Below are 19,294 nucleotides of genomic sequence, written 5' to 3'. Positions count from 1 at the left end.
AGCTCACAACCCTCCCTCCACATAATATTCAGGATGTTTAGGAAGGGGTATTTTTCTTTTAATAGGATGGCATAGTCACAAAGCTTTAAAGAAATAAATGAGTAAATCGTCTGTGGTAATAGCAACATACTACGAACGGGGCATAGTGACGAAGTTCAAGTCTATTTTTAAGCCTGCCTGGCAGCATGTAGGTGCAGACAAGAGCCCATGACCCTTTCTGCCATTCTGAAGCTATGGACATGGCTGATGTCTCTGTCCCAGCTCAACACCAGAGTTGTTTTTGCTCCCTAACGAATACTATGGGAAGCCAGAGAAGCCTCAAGCTGTTTTGAAGATTGTGCAACCATGCTTGGGAGCCTACCTGCCTTTGCTTGAGTGCTTTCCTCGCTCACATTTCACAGGATGCGACAGGAAGGGAAATACAACTGAATCCGACGGCTCTGGTAATTGGACTTGAATTCTTCCTGTGCCCGGGGGGTGAGGTGGGTGCCTCTCAGATAAGCAGCCTAATCAGCTTTGCACTTGTGTCCCATCTGGAAACAGATTGTTCCGAAGTACACCTGAGAAGCGAAGGTGGTTTTTTTTTAAGATAATTGTACCAGCAAAATTGGGGAGTGTGAATGTGCCTGAGGTAGTAGGATCTCTTTATTTTTATTCATAGTTAATTCATTCAGCCGAGCCGATTTCACGCCAGAATGCAGACTCCGAACGCGAAGGACGATTGGATTGTCTGCACCACACATATGCATGGTGCCTACCCGGCGGAGCGACTGCTGCGACAGAGAGCCATGAGCCACCCCAGGCACATGGGCAAGATAAGGAAAAGGCTGGAGGATATCAAGAACCAGTCCCAAAAGTTGACAAAAGCCGATTTCAGCCACAATGAAAGCATAAGGTTGGCCACCGATGCCTTCCTGGATGGTGGGACGGAGTCTTACTTCGAAGCTCTAAGCAAAGAGGGGGAGGTGGATTTCCTGTCCTCGGTGGAAGCTCAGTACATCAAGGATAACGCCAGGGAGTCCTACTACGCACAGGAGTCCCTGGCCACTGACGGGGCGGCCGCACCGAAGCAGAACGATGCCAGGTCGCTCCCCTCGGGGACCTACTTCCCCACCATTTCGGACAGCAGTGAGCCAGCTCTGCTGCACACATGGATTACAGCAGAGAAGCCCTATCTGAAGGAAAAATCCACTGCCACTGTGTATTTCCAAACAGAGAAGAACAGCAACATTAGAGACATCATACGCCGGTACATCAACAAGAGCACTCAGGTATGGGGGGGGAATGACTGTTCCCTCTGCTCTTGGTTGTCTTCCTGCTCTTAAACAGCTTAGGTAAAGGTGGTGTGTGATATGAGCCAGCTCAGTGGGTTGCAGTGGGACTTTGCTCTAGGAAGTGGCTGTAAAGAGGCCATTGTTGAACATAGGCAATGCTTTTTGTTTGTTTGTTTGTACTCACACTAACGCCCTTTTATGTTGGTGACCTGAAAAAAAAAAAAGCATTCCCTCTCTTTTGTAAACTCCCATTAACCCACTGGAGCAAAAGTGCCATCGAAAGGGCAGCTGGGCTCAGGCTCCTCTCACATCACCAGCAGGATGCTTTGCTCCCTTCAGCCCCTTGTGCTGGTAATGAGGATTAAGCCAAAGTGAGCTCTGAGCCCTTAGCATGTTTTAGGGGACTCGTGGGAGATGTGGGCGAAGGGGAACCCAGGAAGGGCACACGTGTCTGGTGTGCCAGCAGCTGTCCCCAGAGGTAGGAAATTACTGAGAAGAAAAGACGTTTCATCTCTAGTGCATTGTCACTGTCACTAAAAATGGCGCGTGGGCTCCGAGAGGAGACTGGAGCATAACTTGGCGGGTGGGAAAGGTGCAGGTGGTGACCCTAACAACAGGCAAAGTGACAGGAGGGGACAGAGGTTCCAGCCACAAGGCAGGCTGCCCAAGTGCTGGGAAGCCAGAAGCTGAGCAGCAGGAGAGGGACAAAAAGCCTCTGTCATGTGTGTTCTGGCAGCTCTCCTGTTTTCCTGGGGGAAAAAAACATAATAAAATTGCCATTTCAGGGCTGTGTTTACTATTGTCTGGGAGTTTCCCCCTTGGATAAACTCTGGACACCACTAGCAGTTCCACAGGGGAGGTCAGGAAGAAGGGCAGGCTGAGTGCCTGCTGTCGGGCACTGGCTGCAGGGCCCGCTGGAGCTACGGGCTTGGATTTGTTGTTCTCCTGCAAGGGCAAGCGCTGGGTCTGACGAGGCCGAGTGCAGTGGCAGGGGAGCAGAATCCCCACTGGCAGGTGCCCTGTCTAAGGCCCCAAATGCTCAGCACGTCAGGGGAAATACAGATCAGTGATTTTAAGCTGGTGGCCTCAGAAAGATCCAGTACAGGAGAAAAGACTCTGGACTAATAAGATAAGCAGCCTATCAACCCAGGCCAATTTTTTTCTGTCCCAGCAGGAGAAAACTTGTAGGGGAAGAAGTAGGAAATGGGATATAAATCTATGGTTCACATGACCTCCTTAACCATCTGATTTACATTACAAGAGGGTGCTGGATTGACACTTACTCACAGTATAAATTTGGCAACTACTTTTTGAGTACAGTTTTTCAGTGGCAGCATATATTAATTAGTATCTGATAAGGGTCCACCCTGGAGAGACTAGTATTTGATACATCCATTAGCAACTTAACAGAGTAATACTCTGTGTATGGATGATACCAAGCTGCAAAGGGTTGATGAGCAGCACTATAATGTTAACACATTTGTGGCACAGGGGCAAATGAAATTTGGGGCAAAGAAGTGAGAAGTACTGCAAGTAAGAGAGGGAAGTGGGGTGCAGAAATACAAATTGGGAACAGCTGCTGGAGAAGCAGGACTAGAGAGAGTGGTCTGGAGCTGTGGTGAGGCTGGATGTGTATTGTGCTGTTTCAAAAGACAAGGTGTGGGGTTGTGGGATCCTCACAGGCTCCACAAATAATTTGGCTTGCCTGAACAGGATGCTGGCTGTGTGGGATGTGCTTGGTCTTGTGGGATTTCCTTGTGGTGGTGAAGGAATAAGCTTGCTGCAGGTGTGGGCATAGGCTTTGGAGTAAGACTCAGTGCAAGTGGGAAGCAATTAGCAAGCCAGACCTGCAGAGATTCTGGAAAGTTTGTTTTGATTGAAGATGATACCCTGTGAGTGCACTCATCATGGGTTCCCTTTCTAGTCAGTGGAGAAATAGGCACCTTCTGAAGATAAGTCAGGTGTTAGCTGGGCTGACTTGCCCTAGGGAGATGACCCTTTCCATGGACAACAGCAGACCTAGGTGAAGACCAGCACCTCCGTGAGTGAGGCCGTGCCCAGCACCGAGCGCAGGGGCTGGAGTGTGGGCGTGGGTTTGTATCACATTGACAGTTCCCTCGGTCCACGCTGGCTGGAGGCTCTGCATTTAGGTACCTGTCAGGGCTTTGGGGCCCAGCCCTGAGACTTTCACACACTGTTCTACCAGTTGTGAATTGGGAAGCATAGATGTATGATTAAATTAAAACTGCTGGTTTATAAATGAGTATTAAAATAAAACAAACAGAAGGAGCTGTTGCAGTCGATCCCCTCACCACCACCAACAGCGTGAGGATTTAGAGCTAGGACAGTTCCAGCTAGAAATCATAACAGGGAAAGCATCATCCAGTGATTCTTCCTAAACACACGTGACTTACACAAGCTCATCAGCCATTTGACAAGGGCTGTGGTCTCTTATTTTAGCTACATCCTTTTTATTGCCTGATTAATGTTTCAATGTATTTCCTAATGCTCAAATCTACCTACAAATTTGTGGGTCATCTTGTGTTTTATGATTAAAAGAGCTTAACTGAAGTGCATACATAGCATGTTATATTGGCTTTGTATGAGCAACAAAACAATGAAGCAACTTTTCTCATCAATTTACCAATTCAAGCACTTACGGAGAAAACCAGAAGAAACATCCACATTTATGTCCCAAGATTTGTGTTTGTTGGAATATGTTTTTTAAACAAATAAACTACATTGCAGTGGCCTCACAGGAAACCTTAAGTTATGTAAATTGACTCTGCTAATGCCTCTGCTTTCCCCCCTAGGTGCTAGCTATCGTGATGGATGTGTTCACAGACACTGAGATTCTTTGTGACCTCCTGGAGGCAGCCAACAAGCGCATGGTGTTTGTCTACCTGTTGCTCGACCATGGCAATATAAATCTCTTCTCAGAGATGTGCGACAAGTTGCAAATTGCCGAGGATCTCTTCAAGGTACAGTGGCTCTGTGAAGCTCTTAGGCTCAGATTCATCTGCCTGACTTCAGGCACTCTGAGCTAGAAGCATGCTTATGCTAAGATCAGTCCACCTTGTAATTAAAAGGGAGCAAGAGATTTCCAGAGGTAGTATTAGCACACCTAATTCCTCTCTGGAGATGACTACATTTTCCTATGGATGTTATAGGAAGTTAAAGCATTTCCATTAGGTTCTTAGATGAAACCAGCCCAGGCCCTGAAGTCTTAAAACAGAGCGTAAGTCCCCTGCTGGATTCTTCTAACATAAGCAGTACCACTGCTTCTCTTTATGAACTCTATAGCAGCTGCGGCCTGGCAGCCACAGGTAGCAAGCAGATAAAACTCTTTTGCATGGCAATGCCTTGGCTACACCACGTGGTTCTTCATAGAATGTGCTAAAGCTCCATTTTAGAGCTAATGCCTCAGACTTAGCTGTCTGTTGGCTTAGTCTGTTTTTCTCTCTGCCAGAGGGAACCGACTTTAAAAATAACCTAGGGACTGTTTCAGTTGTTGCTTGAGATGCTGTAGGACACCTGTGGCATCTTCATGGGGATGGCTGATCCCACAGAGACAAGAGCCTTCTGGAAGGTGGGCAGGAGACCTGAGGGCATCTTGCATGCACCAGACACCAGAGTTTCAACAGCCGAGTTCCACCCCAAATGTATAAAGAAACTGTAATCGATGCTCATAACAGTGTTTGCAAGTCTGTAAACTTGACTAGAACAAGGCTGTGCTAGTTCTTGTCAGTTGCTGCTACAACACAGGCTTTGACAAGGCATGAGTCAAATCCTTGGTACTACTCATTTACTAAGGCCTTGATTGTGCAAAGTGTGTGTATGGAGAGCAGAGTCAGGTCTGGGTGCCTGGCCTGCCTTAACACACTTGCTCAGGTACAAGGAGAGAGCAAAGCATTGGAAGGGCCAAGTGGACCTGCTGCTCCACTCAGAGGTGTGCCAGCTGCTGATCCTGCAGGACAGCATTCAGCTGGGCTGCACCAGAAGAGCAGAGCCCGTGTCCTCGCAGGGCCAGGTGGATCGGAAGCACAGAGGGTTTGCCGTGCTGCATCGTGCCATAACCAGCACCAAACAAGAGCTCTCAGCTAGAGCAGATTGCTGCTGGGGTGTCAGTGGGAGTAACAGACAGCTCTCGGCTGCAGACACCTCTCACACTCATTTTGGTGGGGTAGCATCATCAGCTGTTGATGCAGGGCACAGCTCCAGCTGCCTCAGTTCCCGAGCAGGTAGCTGAAATTCCGTGTGTATGGACGGGGTTCCCTGGCCTCCCTTAACACACTTGCTCAGGTACAAGGAGGGAGCAAAGCATTGGAAGGGCCAAGTGGACCTGCTGCTCCACTTGGCCCCTCCAATTAAAGAAGTGACTGTGTGGCGGGTGGCAGCTTGGCCAGGTCTCCTCCAGCCCCAAACCTCCAAACACCACATGGGCGAGTCCGGAAAGAAATCATAACAGACACCAGGGAAGTGAAGAGTTAAAGGCAGTGTGGGGAAAAGGGCCTTCTGCTTTTTAATTATTTTTTTTTCTTTACAGAATATTTCAGTCCGCAGTGTTACTGGTGAGGTTTACTGTGCCAAATCAGGCAGGAAGTTTTCAGGACAAATACAAGAAAAATTTCTTATCTGTGACTGGAGATACGTGCTCTCTGGATCTTACAGGTGAGACAAGCTGTTGTGGTTCACATCTAAGTGCTCTTTTATAATTTTTAATATTACTTCATGAAAAAATACAATGGAAATTTTTGTGCAGGTGAGAAGGGTTCTTTTTAACAAAACCCCCTTGTTTTCAAATGTGTTGTTTTTCAATAATCCATTTAACTTGCTTTAAAGCTGATATTATTTCTTTATGGAGCATTGTATTTAGCTTAAATGCTCAGAAACTAACGTAAACAATATTGCTGGTGCAGCCCTGGAGCAGAACTAGAAATGTGTTTTGCTTAATGTTATGCTTTCCTCATTGTTTGGGTCCTCAGATGCTGTGATCATGAGACATGAAACACGTCCACCTCCCTTGGGGTCCCTTAATGTAGCATACGTCACTTGGCTTATCTGAGGATTTGGTCTCCATATGACAGGTTTAGTGGTTAAGGGTAAAACAGAAACACTTCAGACTTACTGTTTTTTCTTATATTTCATTAGTAGGTAGGCACTATGTCTGCTCAACTGTTGTATCTTCCTTTTTTTTTCTTTTATTTTTTGTGAGCTGAGTCTGTAACTCCCCGTTTTTGTGTTGCTATAATTATTTCAGATAGAGGATGTAGCATCTCAAAAAATGAGGTTTTAATTAAGATCCAAAATACTTCAGTCAGGGAATTTCAAGAGACCATAAGCTTGCATCAAATGAAGTTTCTAAGCCTCATGGCTACATAAATAAGCTTCACAAATGACAGAATGTATCCTAGAAATAAGATACCAAAAGACAAGAGGTAATTATTTAATTAAAAGGATCAGATTATTTTTCTTAATCCCAGTTTATGATTTGGATGCCTCTAGTTTGATAAAACTGTGGCACCAGGAAGATTACATAACTATAAGTAGCAAAGGTAAAGGTGGCATGTGGGGTTAGCATATGCTGCAGGATCTCAGCTGTCCACAGTGGCAAGCATCCAGTTTTCAGTCTGTTTCCAAACAAACCATCAGACAAAAACGAGGTTTTTTTGTTGTTGTTGGCCACTTTGTGGTTTTCTGGTTCTTTCAGGCTTTTTTTAATCCTTCACCAAAGATATGTAGAAATGCAACAGCAGATTTATCTGGAGAGTAGAGGTGAAGAACATGTAAGAGAAGACAAACAGAGCAAGGTCTATTTTCTTTAGCCAGGAAGCTTCCTTTTGACTTCTCTTTTCCATCAAAAAAAAAAAACAAACCAAAAAAAACCACACACACACACAAAAAAACCCCACCCTCAAAGTCCTGTGCAGAGTCACTTCTGTCATTCTCTACTGCTGTTGCAGTATCTTCTAACCTCATGACCCTTGTCAAACTACCTAATGCCCTCTCCAGCAAGCAAGCAGAGGCAGTGGTGAAGAACAAGTATACACACTATTGAACTTCAGTGTGCTCAGCACCAGTTTGCAGAATCACTTTATTAACCTCAGAGTTTAACTTTAGCTCTCATTTTATTAACCCAAACATTTTCTGTTATCCCTAAGCCTTATCCAACAGCATCTGCAGGTATAAACAACAATGATGTTGAGTAAAGCAGACTGAAACTGTTCTGCAATGCATTTGTTGGAAATCAAATCGGAATAGAACTTAAAACTAATACAACAGCAAATTCCACCTAAGTGCTGTGCTCTGCATGACTTTTGGGAACAGGCTGAGAACAAAAGCCCTTCAGGACATACTGCTCTGAAAGAGACCCTAGCCTGCTGTTTCTATCCAAAGTGTTTGAGGACAAAATATATTTGCCTAATGGACAACGAAGGGGACTGAAGCTGGCAACTAGTTAGAGGCAGAAGAACCACCACTGACTCTGTGGCATCTCCTGCTCTGGAGTGGTTTTTCAAACCACATTAAAAAACCACTGTTTGAGTCAGTGTGGATAAGCGTGCGCCTGCCACACAGGGCAGACCAGAGCTGAGAAGCTTCTGAAAGCTGTTCCACCCACGTGTCTGCACAAGTGTTTGAAGTTACAGTTCTTCTCTCTGTTTCTATTGCCAGTGTCTATAGTGGGGGGTCAGGATGCAGTAATTCTTCTTGCTGTCTCTGTGTTACTCTGCCCCATCCAGAGGTAACTACGTTATTCCTTTTTTTAAGAATTAATTTGAAGCTAGATAGCGTATGAACTCGGTGCTCCTGAAGAAGGCAAAATAAAGACAGCAGAAAGCATAGACCTCCATCCTCAGGGCCTGCTGAGCACCTCCCTGGCTGCTGCTGCTCTGGAAGCCACCAGCCACTTCTAACATCTGACACCAGGTGCTTTGTTGAGAGCAGTGGTTCAGCGGGGGCAGGCTTCTCATACAGAGGTTGTCCCACCAGCGGGCACAGGGGGTGGGAGCATCCCTGATGAACAGTAATGCAGAGGGTGCAGTCAGGGAAAAAAACATTCCAGTGCAAATGAAGGTTGGACAAGAGAGGTGGGTGTTGATTCAGACAATTGTATATGAGAGGCTCCTGAAGGTGGTGTAGATTTTGGGATAAAGCCCTGGAAAGATGACTGAGAAGTGTCTGTTAGTGAATGAATGTGTGATACAGCTTTGTCCCCAAGCTAGGCAGTGCTGCTTTGTGTGTTCTCTTCTTTCTGATGTGCTTCACTCCAAGAGGCCTGGTAGAAAAATGATCCTTCTGGGCAGACAGTGACAATAACTGTCTTCTCTGAGCCTTTCCTAAAAATGCACTTGGAATTGTAAAGAGGGCCTAAAACCAAAACAGTGAGTTTCCTCTTAGAATGAAGCCAGTGAAAACCTGTGAAGTCTTTATGTTGAGTTCTGCTTTGCTCTTCAGCAAAGTGACCAGAATGTAAATTGCTGTGACTCACTACATGAAGTCCACAAACTTCATGTCAAAAATCACGCAGGTCTCACCTTGCTACTTGGCAGGTGACCTATTTGCCATCAGTCCATCTTCGGGCTATTAATTGGATCCAACTTTCTCTGCCTGTGAGGGTTACAGATAAGATCAATGGGCCACCAATGAGAATCTGTCCATCAAGTACTCCAGGACGTTGTACGTGGGACTAAGTTATCAAAATTGGGTGCAACGGGCATTTTTCCTCTGATCTTGTTGGGGTTTTAAAAGCCATTTATAAGTGTAATTAAATTTTATTTCACTCTAATTTTCCTTTTATAAACTAGATCTGTCTCTAGCACATAAAGTCTAAACCTGCCACCCCACACCTCAGCCCTTTACTGAGTTTGTAACCTTCAGCACAGGTAACCCAGACTAACTGCGGGTGAGTTTGTATTTGCTCTGAACTCCTCAGCAGCCAGGCGAAGGACATGCAAAGGTTTAGAGGGCACTCGTTAGGCAACGTTGAGCTAGCAGAGTAGATGTGACACACACAGCACCATGTTAGCTTGCTGTGCTGTTCACCTCGACCCCCGAGGTTTTGTCCATGTTTGGAATGATTGGAACAAAGTGCATGAGAAATATGCTAGTAACTTACTGTATATTTTCTTGTCCGGTCATAAAATGTACAGTATATATTGTAGGATTGCCCAGTGGCATTCAACCAGTGATTTCTTCACTCCTCCCCTTCTCTTGAAGTAATAGAATAAAACCACTTCATACCCCAAACCCAACCCTCTTTCAGAATGCTGGGAACAGGCAGGTGTAAGTTGTGTCTCTTTATTGCCACAGCATCAGCTCAAGCTGTCAGTCCCACTGAGCTTCACAGGAGTTTTGTCAAAACATGACAAGAACAAGATTTAAAGTGCACACACTTAGGGCCACAGCTGGCTCTCAGCAATCCTTGTGCAAAGCCAGCACAGCTAACAGAGTCATGCAGGAACCTGTGGGGCAGAGCTTTGCCAGCACAGAATAACCTTGGGTTCAGCTCCAGCGCTGCTCTGTGCGCTCAGCCGCGCGGCTCCAGCCCCAGTCAGCTTGGGGAGCAATTACATTTCATTCTCTCAGCCAGGCTCACTCTATTGCTGCTGCTGCTCAGACAAGGCAGCCTGCACAGCACACTCAGGCTGGCTTGTGGTTTTGTAGAAGAGCATAAATTTATGTCTGCCAAGTGGACTAGGGAAGCACATAAAAGAAAAATCATTTAGAAGCTATGGATATCCTAAGGTGTGTCTCTGGACTACCAGAATGAAAACTGTTGTGGTGCTTTCCCCTTAGTTTATATAACAAAGTAGAATATTTAGTTTTGGAAAGCCTGTGGGAAACATTTATAATCTCATTTTCTCTGTAGTGAGGAAAATAAACATTTGTCAGGTGTGGGGGGTTGTTCTGTGGGAGTGGGATGTGACAGGGAGCTTGGTTTTTTATGTGCTTCTCTTGACCAATGGAGAAGTAGTACAGCAAGCTGAAAACAAAGGATGGTTGTTTTTTTCACTAGGCTTTCTCATGTCAGTTTTGAGTGGGTGGGAGTTACCAAGTAGCACAGCATTCTGCAGGGAGGGTACGATTCACGTGTGCACAGACAAGATGTGGTAGGGCCTGAATTGAAGCATTGTGCCTGGAAGAGAGGTACCTAAAAGAGGGGTCTAAATTCCTTTCCATGGAACAGACACCCAGACCTTGAGTATCGTACCTGACATTTCGTCCTGCAGTGGATCTGGATCACCACTCCCTTTAGGAGGTTGTATAACCTCACAAGGTTTCTCGAAGGGTTTAGGTAGCTGCAATAACAAAGCTTGATACAAGTCAAAGAGCTCTGATGTGAACTGGCCTGAAATTCAGCTGCGACACCGTCTGCGTCCCGTGTTTAAGCTTCAGCAGCAGAACGCCTTTGCCCCTCGCGGCGCCACGGCAGGGGTCTCCGGTCCCTCAAGGCTGACGTTAACACTGACCCTTCCTTGTCTCTCCTTCCAGCTTCACGTGGTTGTGTGGCCAGGTTCACCGCAACCTCCTCTCCAAGTTCACGGGTCAAGTTGTGGAGCTGTTTGATGAAGAGTTCCGACACCTTTATGCCCTGTCCAAGCCAGTGAGGGGACCGAAGTCTCCACCGCGCACCTTGCCTTACCTGTTCAACAAGAGCTGGGCCCCCCAGCGCAGCCTCCCCGACAGCGACGAGGGAAGCGCCAACACGCTTTCCGATCCCTTCAGCAGCCTCTCGGCGGGCAGCACCCACCAGGCCAAGCAAAGCCCAAGAACTCTCATATTCAGCGGCAACTTCACCCCCCAATCACCTCTTCACAGAGTTAATTCCTTCCACGGCTACGTCTCGTACACCCCGCCGCCACCACCGCCACAGGCAGCCATCCAGGCCAACTACTACCAGCCGCACTGCGTGGCCGATAACTCCCCAGTGCTGTACAACAACATGAACGTTTACAGACCCATAAGACTGAGACAAGAGGAACAAAACAGGACAGGGTTAAACTCACCCTGGAGATGCCTCCACAAAGCTAACCTGTTTGCATAATAACCACCTTCTTTGGAATTGCAAGTAAGCGTAGAGAGGACCTGTTTAGCAATCACTGGTGTACTGATGAATATAGAAATTCTGTATAATACAAAATGGGGGTGATTTGAAGCCTCTTATTTTGTTTTGCTGCTTACAGATGCTTCGTTTCCCTAATTAAAGCCAAGCCTGCTAACATGTAAGCCTTGGGTGCATCACAATCCCAGGAAGAACACATCCAAATAATGCTGCTCACAGTGCAACACTGCTGCTGCCTGTCACCTGCCCTCAGTGGCATATTTGTGGAGCAGGAGATTCAAGTGGTTGACTGCTTTTCACATGGCCAGGCACCTGAAGGTGGGCAAGTCACCGTTTATTACCACGCATTTCAGGCACTTGCGTAAGGAGACCGAAGGCTGCTGCTGAGGTGCCAAGCCGAGGGGATGCTGGCAGCAGCGGTCGGCCTGCGTGCTGTCATCACACCTTAATCCTGACTTGGGAGGACTCCTTCAGGGCCGCCGGGGCAGCGGAGTTCCCACCACGGCGCCGTCTTGGAGCTGCCTGCTTGAGGGGCACAGAGGAACCTCTGCTCACCGTGGCCTGGGCCCAGACCCACGGCGGGGTCGCGGCGGACATCCCGCCGCCACCCCACGGGACCACCCCCCAGCCACTCCACGGGGGCGTTCCAGCACTCTGTGTCCCAGAACGCCAGCCCCACCAGCTCAGAGTGATCTTCCTTACTGCAGGGCAGCTCTGCAGATTCGGACCGGAAAATGAAGCAAAGTTCTGCAAGTAACACAGCAGAACTGAGTTCCCATTCATTTAATAGCATGTGGGTCTTAGAAATCCTCTGAGTGGTCATTATTGAAAATGAAGGTAGTGATAACAAGCTTTCTTTCAGAGTTCTTCAAGGTTTCTGATTTTTTTAAAGAGAAACTGTGCGTCTGCAGTGCCCATTGAATACAGTTACAGAGGCAGTCAGAGAAGCTCAGAGGCTTGAACCAAATTGGAAGAACTTTCTGACAAATAATAAAATAATCCATGAAAACTAAGGAAGTTTCTGTAAGTGAAATAGAAAAAAAAAAAAAAAAAGAAAATTCATGAAACTAAGATTTTCCATCCAAATCCCAAAGTTACTAGATGCCTGACATCTGTTGATTTATCAGTAGATTATTTTATCTACTGATTCTAACCTACTAAAGATTATTTCACACTTAATTTCTTTTACACCATCTTTTCATCTTTCATCTGACTCCAAAAGAACCTAAACACATTTGCACATCTGGGCCATTTTGCCTGACTCCTCACCTGCTCAAAAAGGAATACAATTTAATTCTTCAGGCTGTGGATGACGAAAATTGTGTGCAATGGCAAGATGTCAGGTGAGGAGTTTCTCATCCTTGGGAGAGCTTTCAAATCACTTTGAAAGTATACCAGTAAAGTTTACAGAACATTTTGAAAGGTACAGGATGGACATATCCTGCTTTAGCTTCGGTGTGGATTTTTTTTTACCTGTGATATCAAATTTTGGAGTCCAGAATAACAATAAACTATTGCATATAATTGTAAATTCTGTAGATAGCAACATTTTTCAGATTCCTTGGGAAGAAGGGAGAGTCGATTTTCATTCCTATGACAACTCTACTTAATTATCTAAATATGGAAACCATGCAAATAAAAAAGAAGACTTTCATTAAAATCTCTTTGTGAATCAATTTGTTTGTTCATAGTCTCTTGACTTGTGCACTGTACTATCTTCTCTTCTGAAAGTTAAGTGAGTTCCATACAGTCAGGGCCCAGGTGAAGAGGAAACACATTTTGTTTCTTCTGAAATCAACAGGAACAGAACTAAACGCGTGTTTTAGGCTCCCCCAGCCTAATCCATTTTTTCTTCTAAATTTGTTTCTGTTCTCTGATCCCACTGTGGCCCAACTAAAGGTGGCAGAGAGGGGCATATGGGGAGAGGTTTTTAGACCACTACCTCTGCAGCCTTCAGTTCCTCAGGCCATGACCTGTAAAATCCACAAAGGAGATCTTCTCATCTCTGTGAGGCAAGATAGTTTGCCTGCGGAAGTTTTGGAGAACACAGCTAATGAGAAGTAGGTAAGGGACAAGCTAATAATCCAGAAGGAGCCCTGTGAGTTTAGAGGAGCTAATTTCAACCCTGGATCAGGGATGGAGCCTGTGCTAGCTCAGACAACAGCTGAACTTGAAGATCAAGTGGAATTTGAGTTTTGATAGAAAACAATGGAGTTTATGATTTCAGAAATGAATTATGGCAAAAATCCTAACAGGTCCCCACAAGCATGGTAAAAATGTGGTTACAAGCAGGTGCAGAAACTGCCAGTTGGGGAGGTGCCGGCGGGGTGCTGCCAGGGCCCGTCGCCTGCTTCACAGGAAGGGCCTCAACAGGCTCTGCTGCCACACAGCCTGCCCTCACCGGGCAGAACGGGCAGCTGGCTCACTTGAGAGAAGGGGTGCCCTCCAGAGGGACCTGGATGGGCTGGAGGCCCATGCGAACCCCTTGAAGTTCAACAAGACCAAGTGCAAGGTCTAGCACCTGGGCTGGGGTAACCCTTAGTATCAGTACAGGCTGGGAGACAGAGGGATGGAGAGCAGCCCTGCGCAGAGCGACCTGGGGGTACTGGTGGGCGAGATACCAGACACGAGCTGGCAACATGCACTCGCAGCCCAGAAGGCCAATCATATCCTGGGCTGCATCAAAAGAAGTGTGGCCAGCAGACCCAGGGAGGCAATTCTGCCCCTCTGCTCCACGTGGTGAGACCCAGCTGGGGAACTGCGTCCAGCTCTGGGGACACCCCCTGCAAAGGCCCCTCGTTACTCTCCAGAGTGCCCCAAGGCCTCATCTAGGCTTTGCTGGGGCCTCATGGAGGCACCTGCTAACCTACAGAGGTCCCCCCATTCTACAGAAATATTAAGGTCTAGGAAACAAAATCACTTTTCAGTGCAAATTCACTTCTGCAGATAGTCTGGAACTTTGTACAGGCTACACTATTTATGCTTTCTAGTCCCCACCACCCACATGTAGAGCCTTCATAATATGAGCATAATATGAGCCCTCATCTTTGGCAAGACTGCATTCTGCTGATCTTGTGCCCTCAGCAGAGAGCTGGAGAAAGGAGAGAGCAAGCTGGAGCTTGGCTGGCACAGGACCAGGAGAATCAAGTCTTGCCAAAGGCAGCTGAGGGGTTCCAGGCCCAACTGGCTGCAGGTGACAAGGGCTCATATTATGTGAGCAGTGTCAGCCAAAGGTGTGAGGAGTTAGAGGTGCAGCTTCTGGAGATGATGGATGAAAAGACCAGACCGGCTGAAGAAAATTCTCACCCCCGTGGGCACATGTGCTGGGCAGAAAAGGTTGGAGCTGGAAATGCTGACCTGAAGGGGCAAGTGGTGCGAGTGGCAGAGGAGCAAAATTCTGTCATCCAAGCTGTTAGCTCTCTTTAGACCCGACTGGAAGCTGCAGAGCACAGACTGAAAGCCGTGAGAGACATCGTGAGAAATGCTCAGGGAGAAGTAAAAGGCACCATGGAGAAGCCTGGCAACTGTTTTGAGCCCAGGCAACTGAACCAAAGAATGGGTTTTGGAGCCCCTCAGAGCGCGCTTGGGCAGGGGACAGTCCTGGGTCCTCCATCCATTCAGAGGACCCCACAGGTGAGGCAGCAGAACAGGTAGCAGACAGTCTGTCATCCTGCAGGCTCTGGGCCATCAACTGGGAAAGCTCTGAGCAGTCATAGCTGGATGCAGCCACGGTCCTTGTGATGATCCCCGTGAGCAGCCTGGACCAGAGCCTCCTCTGACTGCTGGCCAATCTGTTATGCCTTTGGACAGGCGGACGAAGACGGTTGGTCTGTGGGAGAGCTGGCGGATGGCACAAGAGGATTCATCCCCTCTAACATGCTGTAGACTGTTCAGGTGGCGACCTGGAGAACACGAGCTGGAATGATCCTCGTTATTACATTTTTGGTGTGTCACCTGTTTTGGAGGAAGATGAAGACAATCTACATGTGGGTGGTGGGGACTAGAAAGCACAAATAGTGTAGCCTGTACAAAGATCCAGAGTATCTGCAGAAGTGAATTTGCACTGAAAAGTGATTTTTTTTCTAGACCTTAGTATTTCTGTAGAATGGAGGGACCTCTGTAGGTCAGCAGGTGCGTCCATGAGGCCCCAGCAATGCCTGGTTGTGGCCTTGGGGCACTCTGGAGAGTAATGAGGGCCCCACATGGGCCCCTGCAGAGCCTGGCACAGGCCTCTGGGGCTTTCTGATGGGTAACTTGGCCAGTCGGAGCACCACAGCTGCTGGCAGCAACGGGGACCTTCCCGTCAGGGCAGGGTGCTCTGCACGCCCTCGCCCTGAGCAGCAGGCAGCAGAGAAAAACAGAACATGGAGCTGGCATTGCCCACGGCACCGTCGGCGCAGGCATTGCTCGTGCACCAGGGGGGGATGCCTGAGGGGCACCTCGAACCCACCCTGCTCTGCGCTTGCTGCCCGGAGCAAGCTGGACAAACATCTTTGTCCCTGCAGCGTGTCCGGTCCCTGCCCAGCCCCAGCCAGCCCTGCAGCTCTCCTCACCGAGATGCTGCTGCCAGTGTCCCGCTCATGGAAGCGGTTCCGAGCGCGGGGCCCGCTGCCTGCTGGCACTCCCGGCCGTGGAGCACACCTCGCACGGGGAGCAGCCAGAGCAGCGCCTGCTGGAGGGCATCCCCTGAGCTTGCTGCTCGTGCTCCTTGGCAGCATTTCACCGGCTGCTCCTTCCACAGGCTGCTTCCAGCCGCCGGGGACTTCACCTGACTACCGTGACTTTGCAAATATGGAACGTGGCTTAGCAACTACATCAGCTGATTCCCTCGGGGCTCTGGGATCCATCTCATCAGGTCCTATTGACCTAGGCACGTTCAGGTTCCTCAGGTGGTCCTCAGGAATCTGATCTCCTCTTCCAGGAGGAGGGACTTAATTCCCCTAGTCCCTCCTTTGACCTCGAAGGAAGGACTCTGAAGTCCTTTGAGGTCTTTCACTCAAGAGGTGTGGGAAGTGAAGTTGCCAGTGAAGACACAGGCAAAAAGGACATTGGGTACCTCAGCCTTCTCCTTGTCCATTGTTACCAGTTTGCCAGAAGTCGCCTGCTTCCACAGGCCACTTCTTTTTTTTTTGGGCAAAAGAGCATGCCCTGGTCTGTCCCTGTTTTTCCCCCTAGAAAATAAAGAGCACCCAGGCTCTCCTCCTTCCTGGACACACCATGCTCCTGCACAGCCCCCTTCCATTATCCTAGCTAGGCCTGCCAGCTGCACCTCCAACCCTGGGGAGGTGATGGAGCAACAGATCCTGGAAGGAACTTCCAACTTGTACTGTGAAGGACAAGGTGATGGGGAGTAGTAAGCAGCAATTTACCATATGAGGCAATTCTGCTTTATCACGTAGGAGGACCAGCTTGCTCATATCAAACGAACCTCCCAGGGGCCAGTGCTTGGAGGGTGTCCCCTCACGAGTTCTCGCTGGCCACCCATCCCCACAGAGAACTACAGTTCAAGGTTTACTGAGCCCTGAAGCACCATCAGTTTTCTCTCTGTTTTCCAGAATTTCTGCCAGCAGCAAACCTGGTTGTACACTGCCTACTAAACCCCGCCTCGACTGATGCTGCCCCTGGTTCTGGCACCTTCCCAGGAAATGCGGATCCTGCAAGGACAATTGGGTGAACTCATGCAGTGTGGGCTGTGTCACATTTTCATCTTATTTCTTCCTTCTCTGTCATGCAGAAGAACGAGAGCGATAGAGGCTCTGGGTGGGCAGCTGGCAGCCAGCTGAGGTCAAACCACCACATAGTGACACAAGTGGCAATGGTTTTAAACTGAAAGAGGGTAGATTTAGACTGGACATAAGAAATGTTTTTATGATGAGAGTGGTGAGAAACAGGAACAGGTTGTCTGGAGAAGTTGTGGATGTCCCACCATTGGCAACCTTCAAGGTCAGGTTAGATGGGGCTTTGAGCAACCTGGTCTAGTGCAAGACATCCCTGCCCATGGCAGGGGGACTGGATTAGATGCTCTCTGAAGGTCCCTCCCAGCCCAAACCAGGCTATGATTCTGCAATGGAGCAAACCGTGTTCACATCTCTAGTTAGAGCACTAACACGTCCCCTCCCCGCAGAGCCAGCGGCACCCAAACGCTCAGCAGCAAGACGCACAATTAGACCGTGTTTGTAGGCAGCAGTCATTTCAGAAACACCAGAGCCAGGGGCTCAGGGTCCTTCCCAAAGCTTCTGCAACACGAGCAAGTGTTGAAACAAAATCAAACCTCTGTAACTGTTAACAGATTCTTACTTGCAGTTTGCAACACCGAAATTTGCTATTTAATGCAGCCTGGATACAGGTGCGTGTACCAACACCAGTAACAGCACCGTAAGAGCTAACATGAAGAAATCTATTGCAGGCAGATGTAGGAACAGGCAGAACACAGAAGCAACGATGAGGCATTCAAATGCAAGATGGAAACACAAAGCCCCTAGTGAGATACAATCAGAAACAGAAAGCTGGAGTTAGAAGTGGCACACCAAAAAAGTGAGAGGCAGGCCAAAAAAGGCGGAATTGAAGTAGCTGAGATGAGAGATAGGCAGGCATCAGCAGAACAGAGGAATATTTCATGGCCCCAGTGCAATAAACACAAGTTATTTGGAACAGTAACTATGTGACACATGCAGAACAACATTCATGTTGTTTTCTTTGCAGTAGTTAAAAACAACATTTTTGCTGTATTGCCCTGTTCGAGCAAATACTGCCTGTTCTTCAGAAGTGCCACTCGCCTCCCCCTCCCGGAGCCAGTGGGGAGTTAACTGTTGCGTTCCCAGGCTAAGAGACAACCTCCAGTCAAACAATCTGCACACACACCAGAAAGTTCCCAAATCACCTCGGCCAGCTGCTGTGTACTTTGGGTTCCGCAGTCACAGAATGGCAACATTTGGCAAGTATTTAATTCACTGCTAAAACAGCACAAATGCTATTCCCACCTCTTAAACTGTGGAGCCAAATCATCTGGCCACTTCCCATTAGATATCTACACAGACCTGGTTCCACAAAAGCTCTGTCATGGTGGCCTAACTACTGAACCTACCCAAGAGCTGTGGCAAAGCCAATTACAGTTTTTTTATATGGTACTCACAACCTTAAGTCTAAGAACAAACTGTGACAAGTCCCTGTTACAGTTTTTATTGACATGTTTAGCACTAAGCTTTCCATGTGTGCCAAGTCCTTTCTGTAAGACATTCTACTGTTGATACGAACATTATAATTAATGTACAGCATGTTATGGACAGTCTCTGCTGAAAACTTATGACACCAGTTAGTTTTAAAAGCATGCCCAGCCCTTCAGGCAGGATTCACTGCCATCCGAATGAAGTGCTCTGCACACACACACTCAAAAATTTCCACCTGGCAGAGCACACGCATGACTGGACCATGTATCCTGCAACACGTTACGAGTGCATTAGTGCTTACCCAAGAACACTTGCCAAGTCACCACCTTTCATAACAAGCTGACCAGGATGTGGTTTAATTGCATTAAGCCACCGAACTATCAAAGATAATTTGACATGGCTGAAAGTGATATTCCATTTTTTTTGAAGAGGTTTTACAGTCAACTCTAGCAGAGGGCTACACCATACCAAGGGTTACTGACAGGCTTCCGAACCAGTATCTTAAAGCTTTAAAATTCACCTAAAAGTAGCAGATACAAAGTGTGTTTACTGATGGTGAATCACCAATCAGTTGCGAGTTATTTCAAGTTTCAGGACTTTTCACTATTTCAGAAAGAAAACGCACAAAAATATGAAAAAAAGTCACAGCAAATTATGCCTAAGAGATTCCTGGTTTTAAACTACATCCTTTAAAGAACACATTTACAACAAGCTCCAAATAATTTAAGTCTCACAGTGTAAGAGATGATGGGGGGAAGCGCACACCTTGTTGGCCTCAAATGTAAAGTATG

At 47.5% G+C, this 19,294-nt stretch overlaps 1 protein-coding gene across 1 annotated transcript; it reads left to right on the top strand.

Moving 5' to 3' along the window:
* The first annotated feature begins 695 nt into the window (after positions 1-695).
* FAM83A (family with sequence similarity 83, member A) lies at positions 696-11,319 on the top strand. The gene is made up of 4 exons (XM_008937920.1): positions 696-1,271; positions 4,088-4,255; positions 5,821-5,945; positions 10,767-11,319. The coding sequence occupies exons 1-4, from the start codon at positions 696-698 to the stop codon at positions 11,317-11,319; spliced, it is 1,422 nt and encodes a 473-aa protein (XP_008936168.1).
* The last annotated feature ends 7,975 nt before the right edge of the window (positions 11,320-19,294 follow it).

Source organism: Merops nubicus, unplaced genomic scaffold (genome assembly GCF_000691845.1).
Source record: "Merops nubicus isolate BGI_N331 unplaced genomic scaffold, ASM69184v1 scaffold18763, whole genome shotgun sequence".
Lineage (NCBI taxonomy): Eukaryota > Metazoa > Chordata > Aves > Coraciiformes > Meropidae > Merops > Merops nubicus.
This window is presented reverse-complemented; position numbering and strand designations above follow the sequence as displayed.

Coding starts and splice junctions, on each gene's coding strand:
- FAM83A (XM_008937920.1), top strand. CDS start 696: ATGCAGACTCCGAACGCGAAGGACGATTGGATTGTCTGCACCACACAT. Junction 1,272..4,087: donor ACATCAACAAGAGCACTCAG/GTATGGGGGGGG, acceptor TTTCCCCCCTAG/GTGCTAGCTATCGTGATGGA. Junction 5,946..10,766: donor GTGCTCTCTGGATCTTACAG/GTGAGACAAGCT, acceptor CTCTCCTTCCAG/CTTCACGTGGTTGTGTGGCC.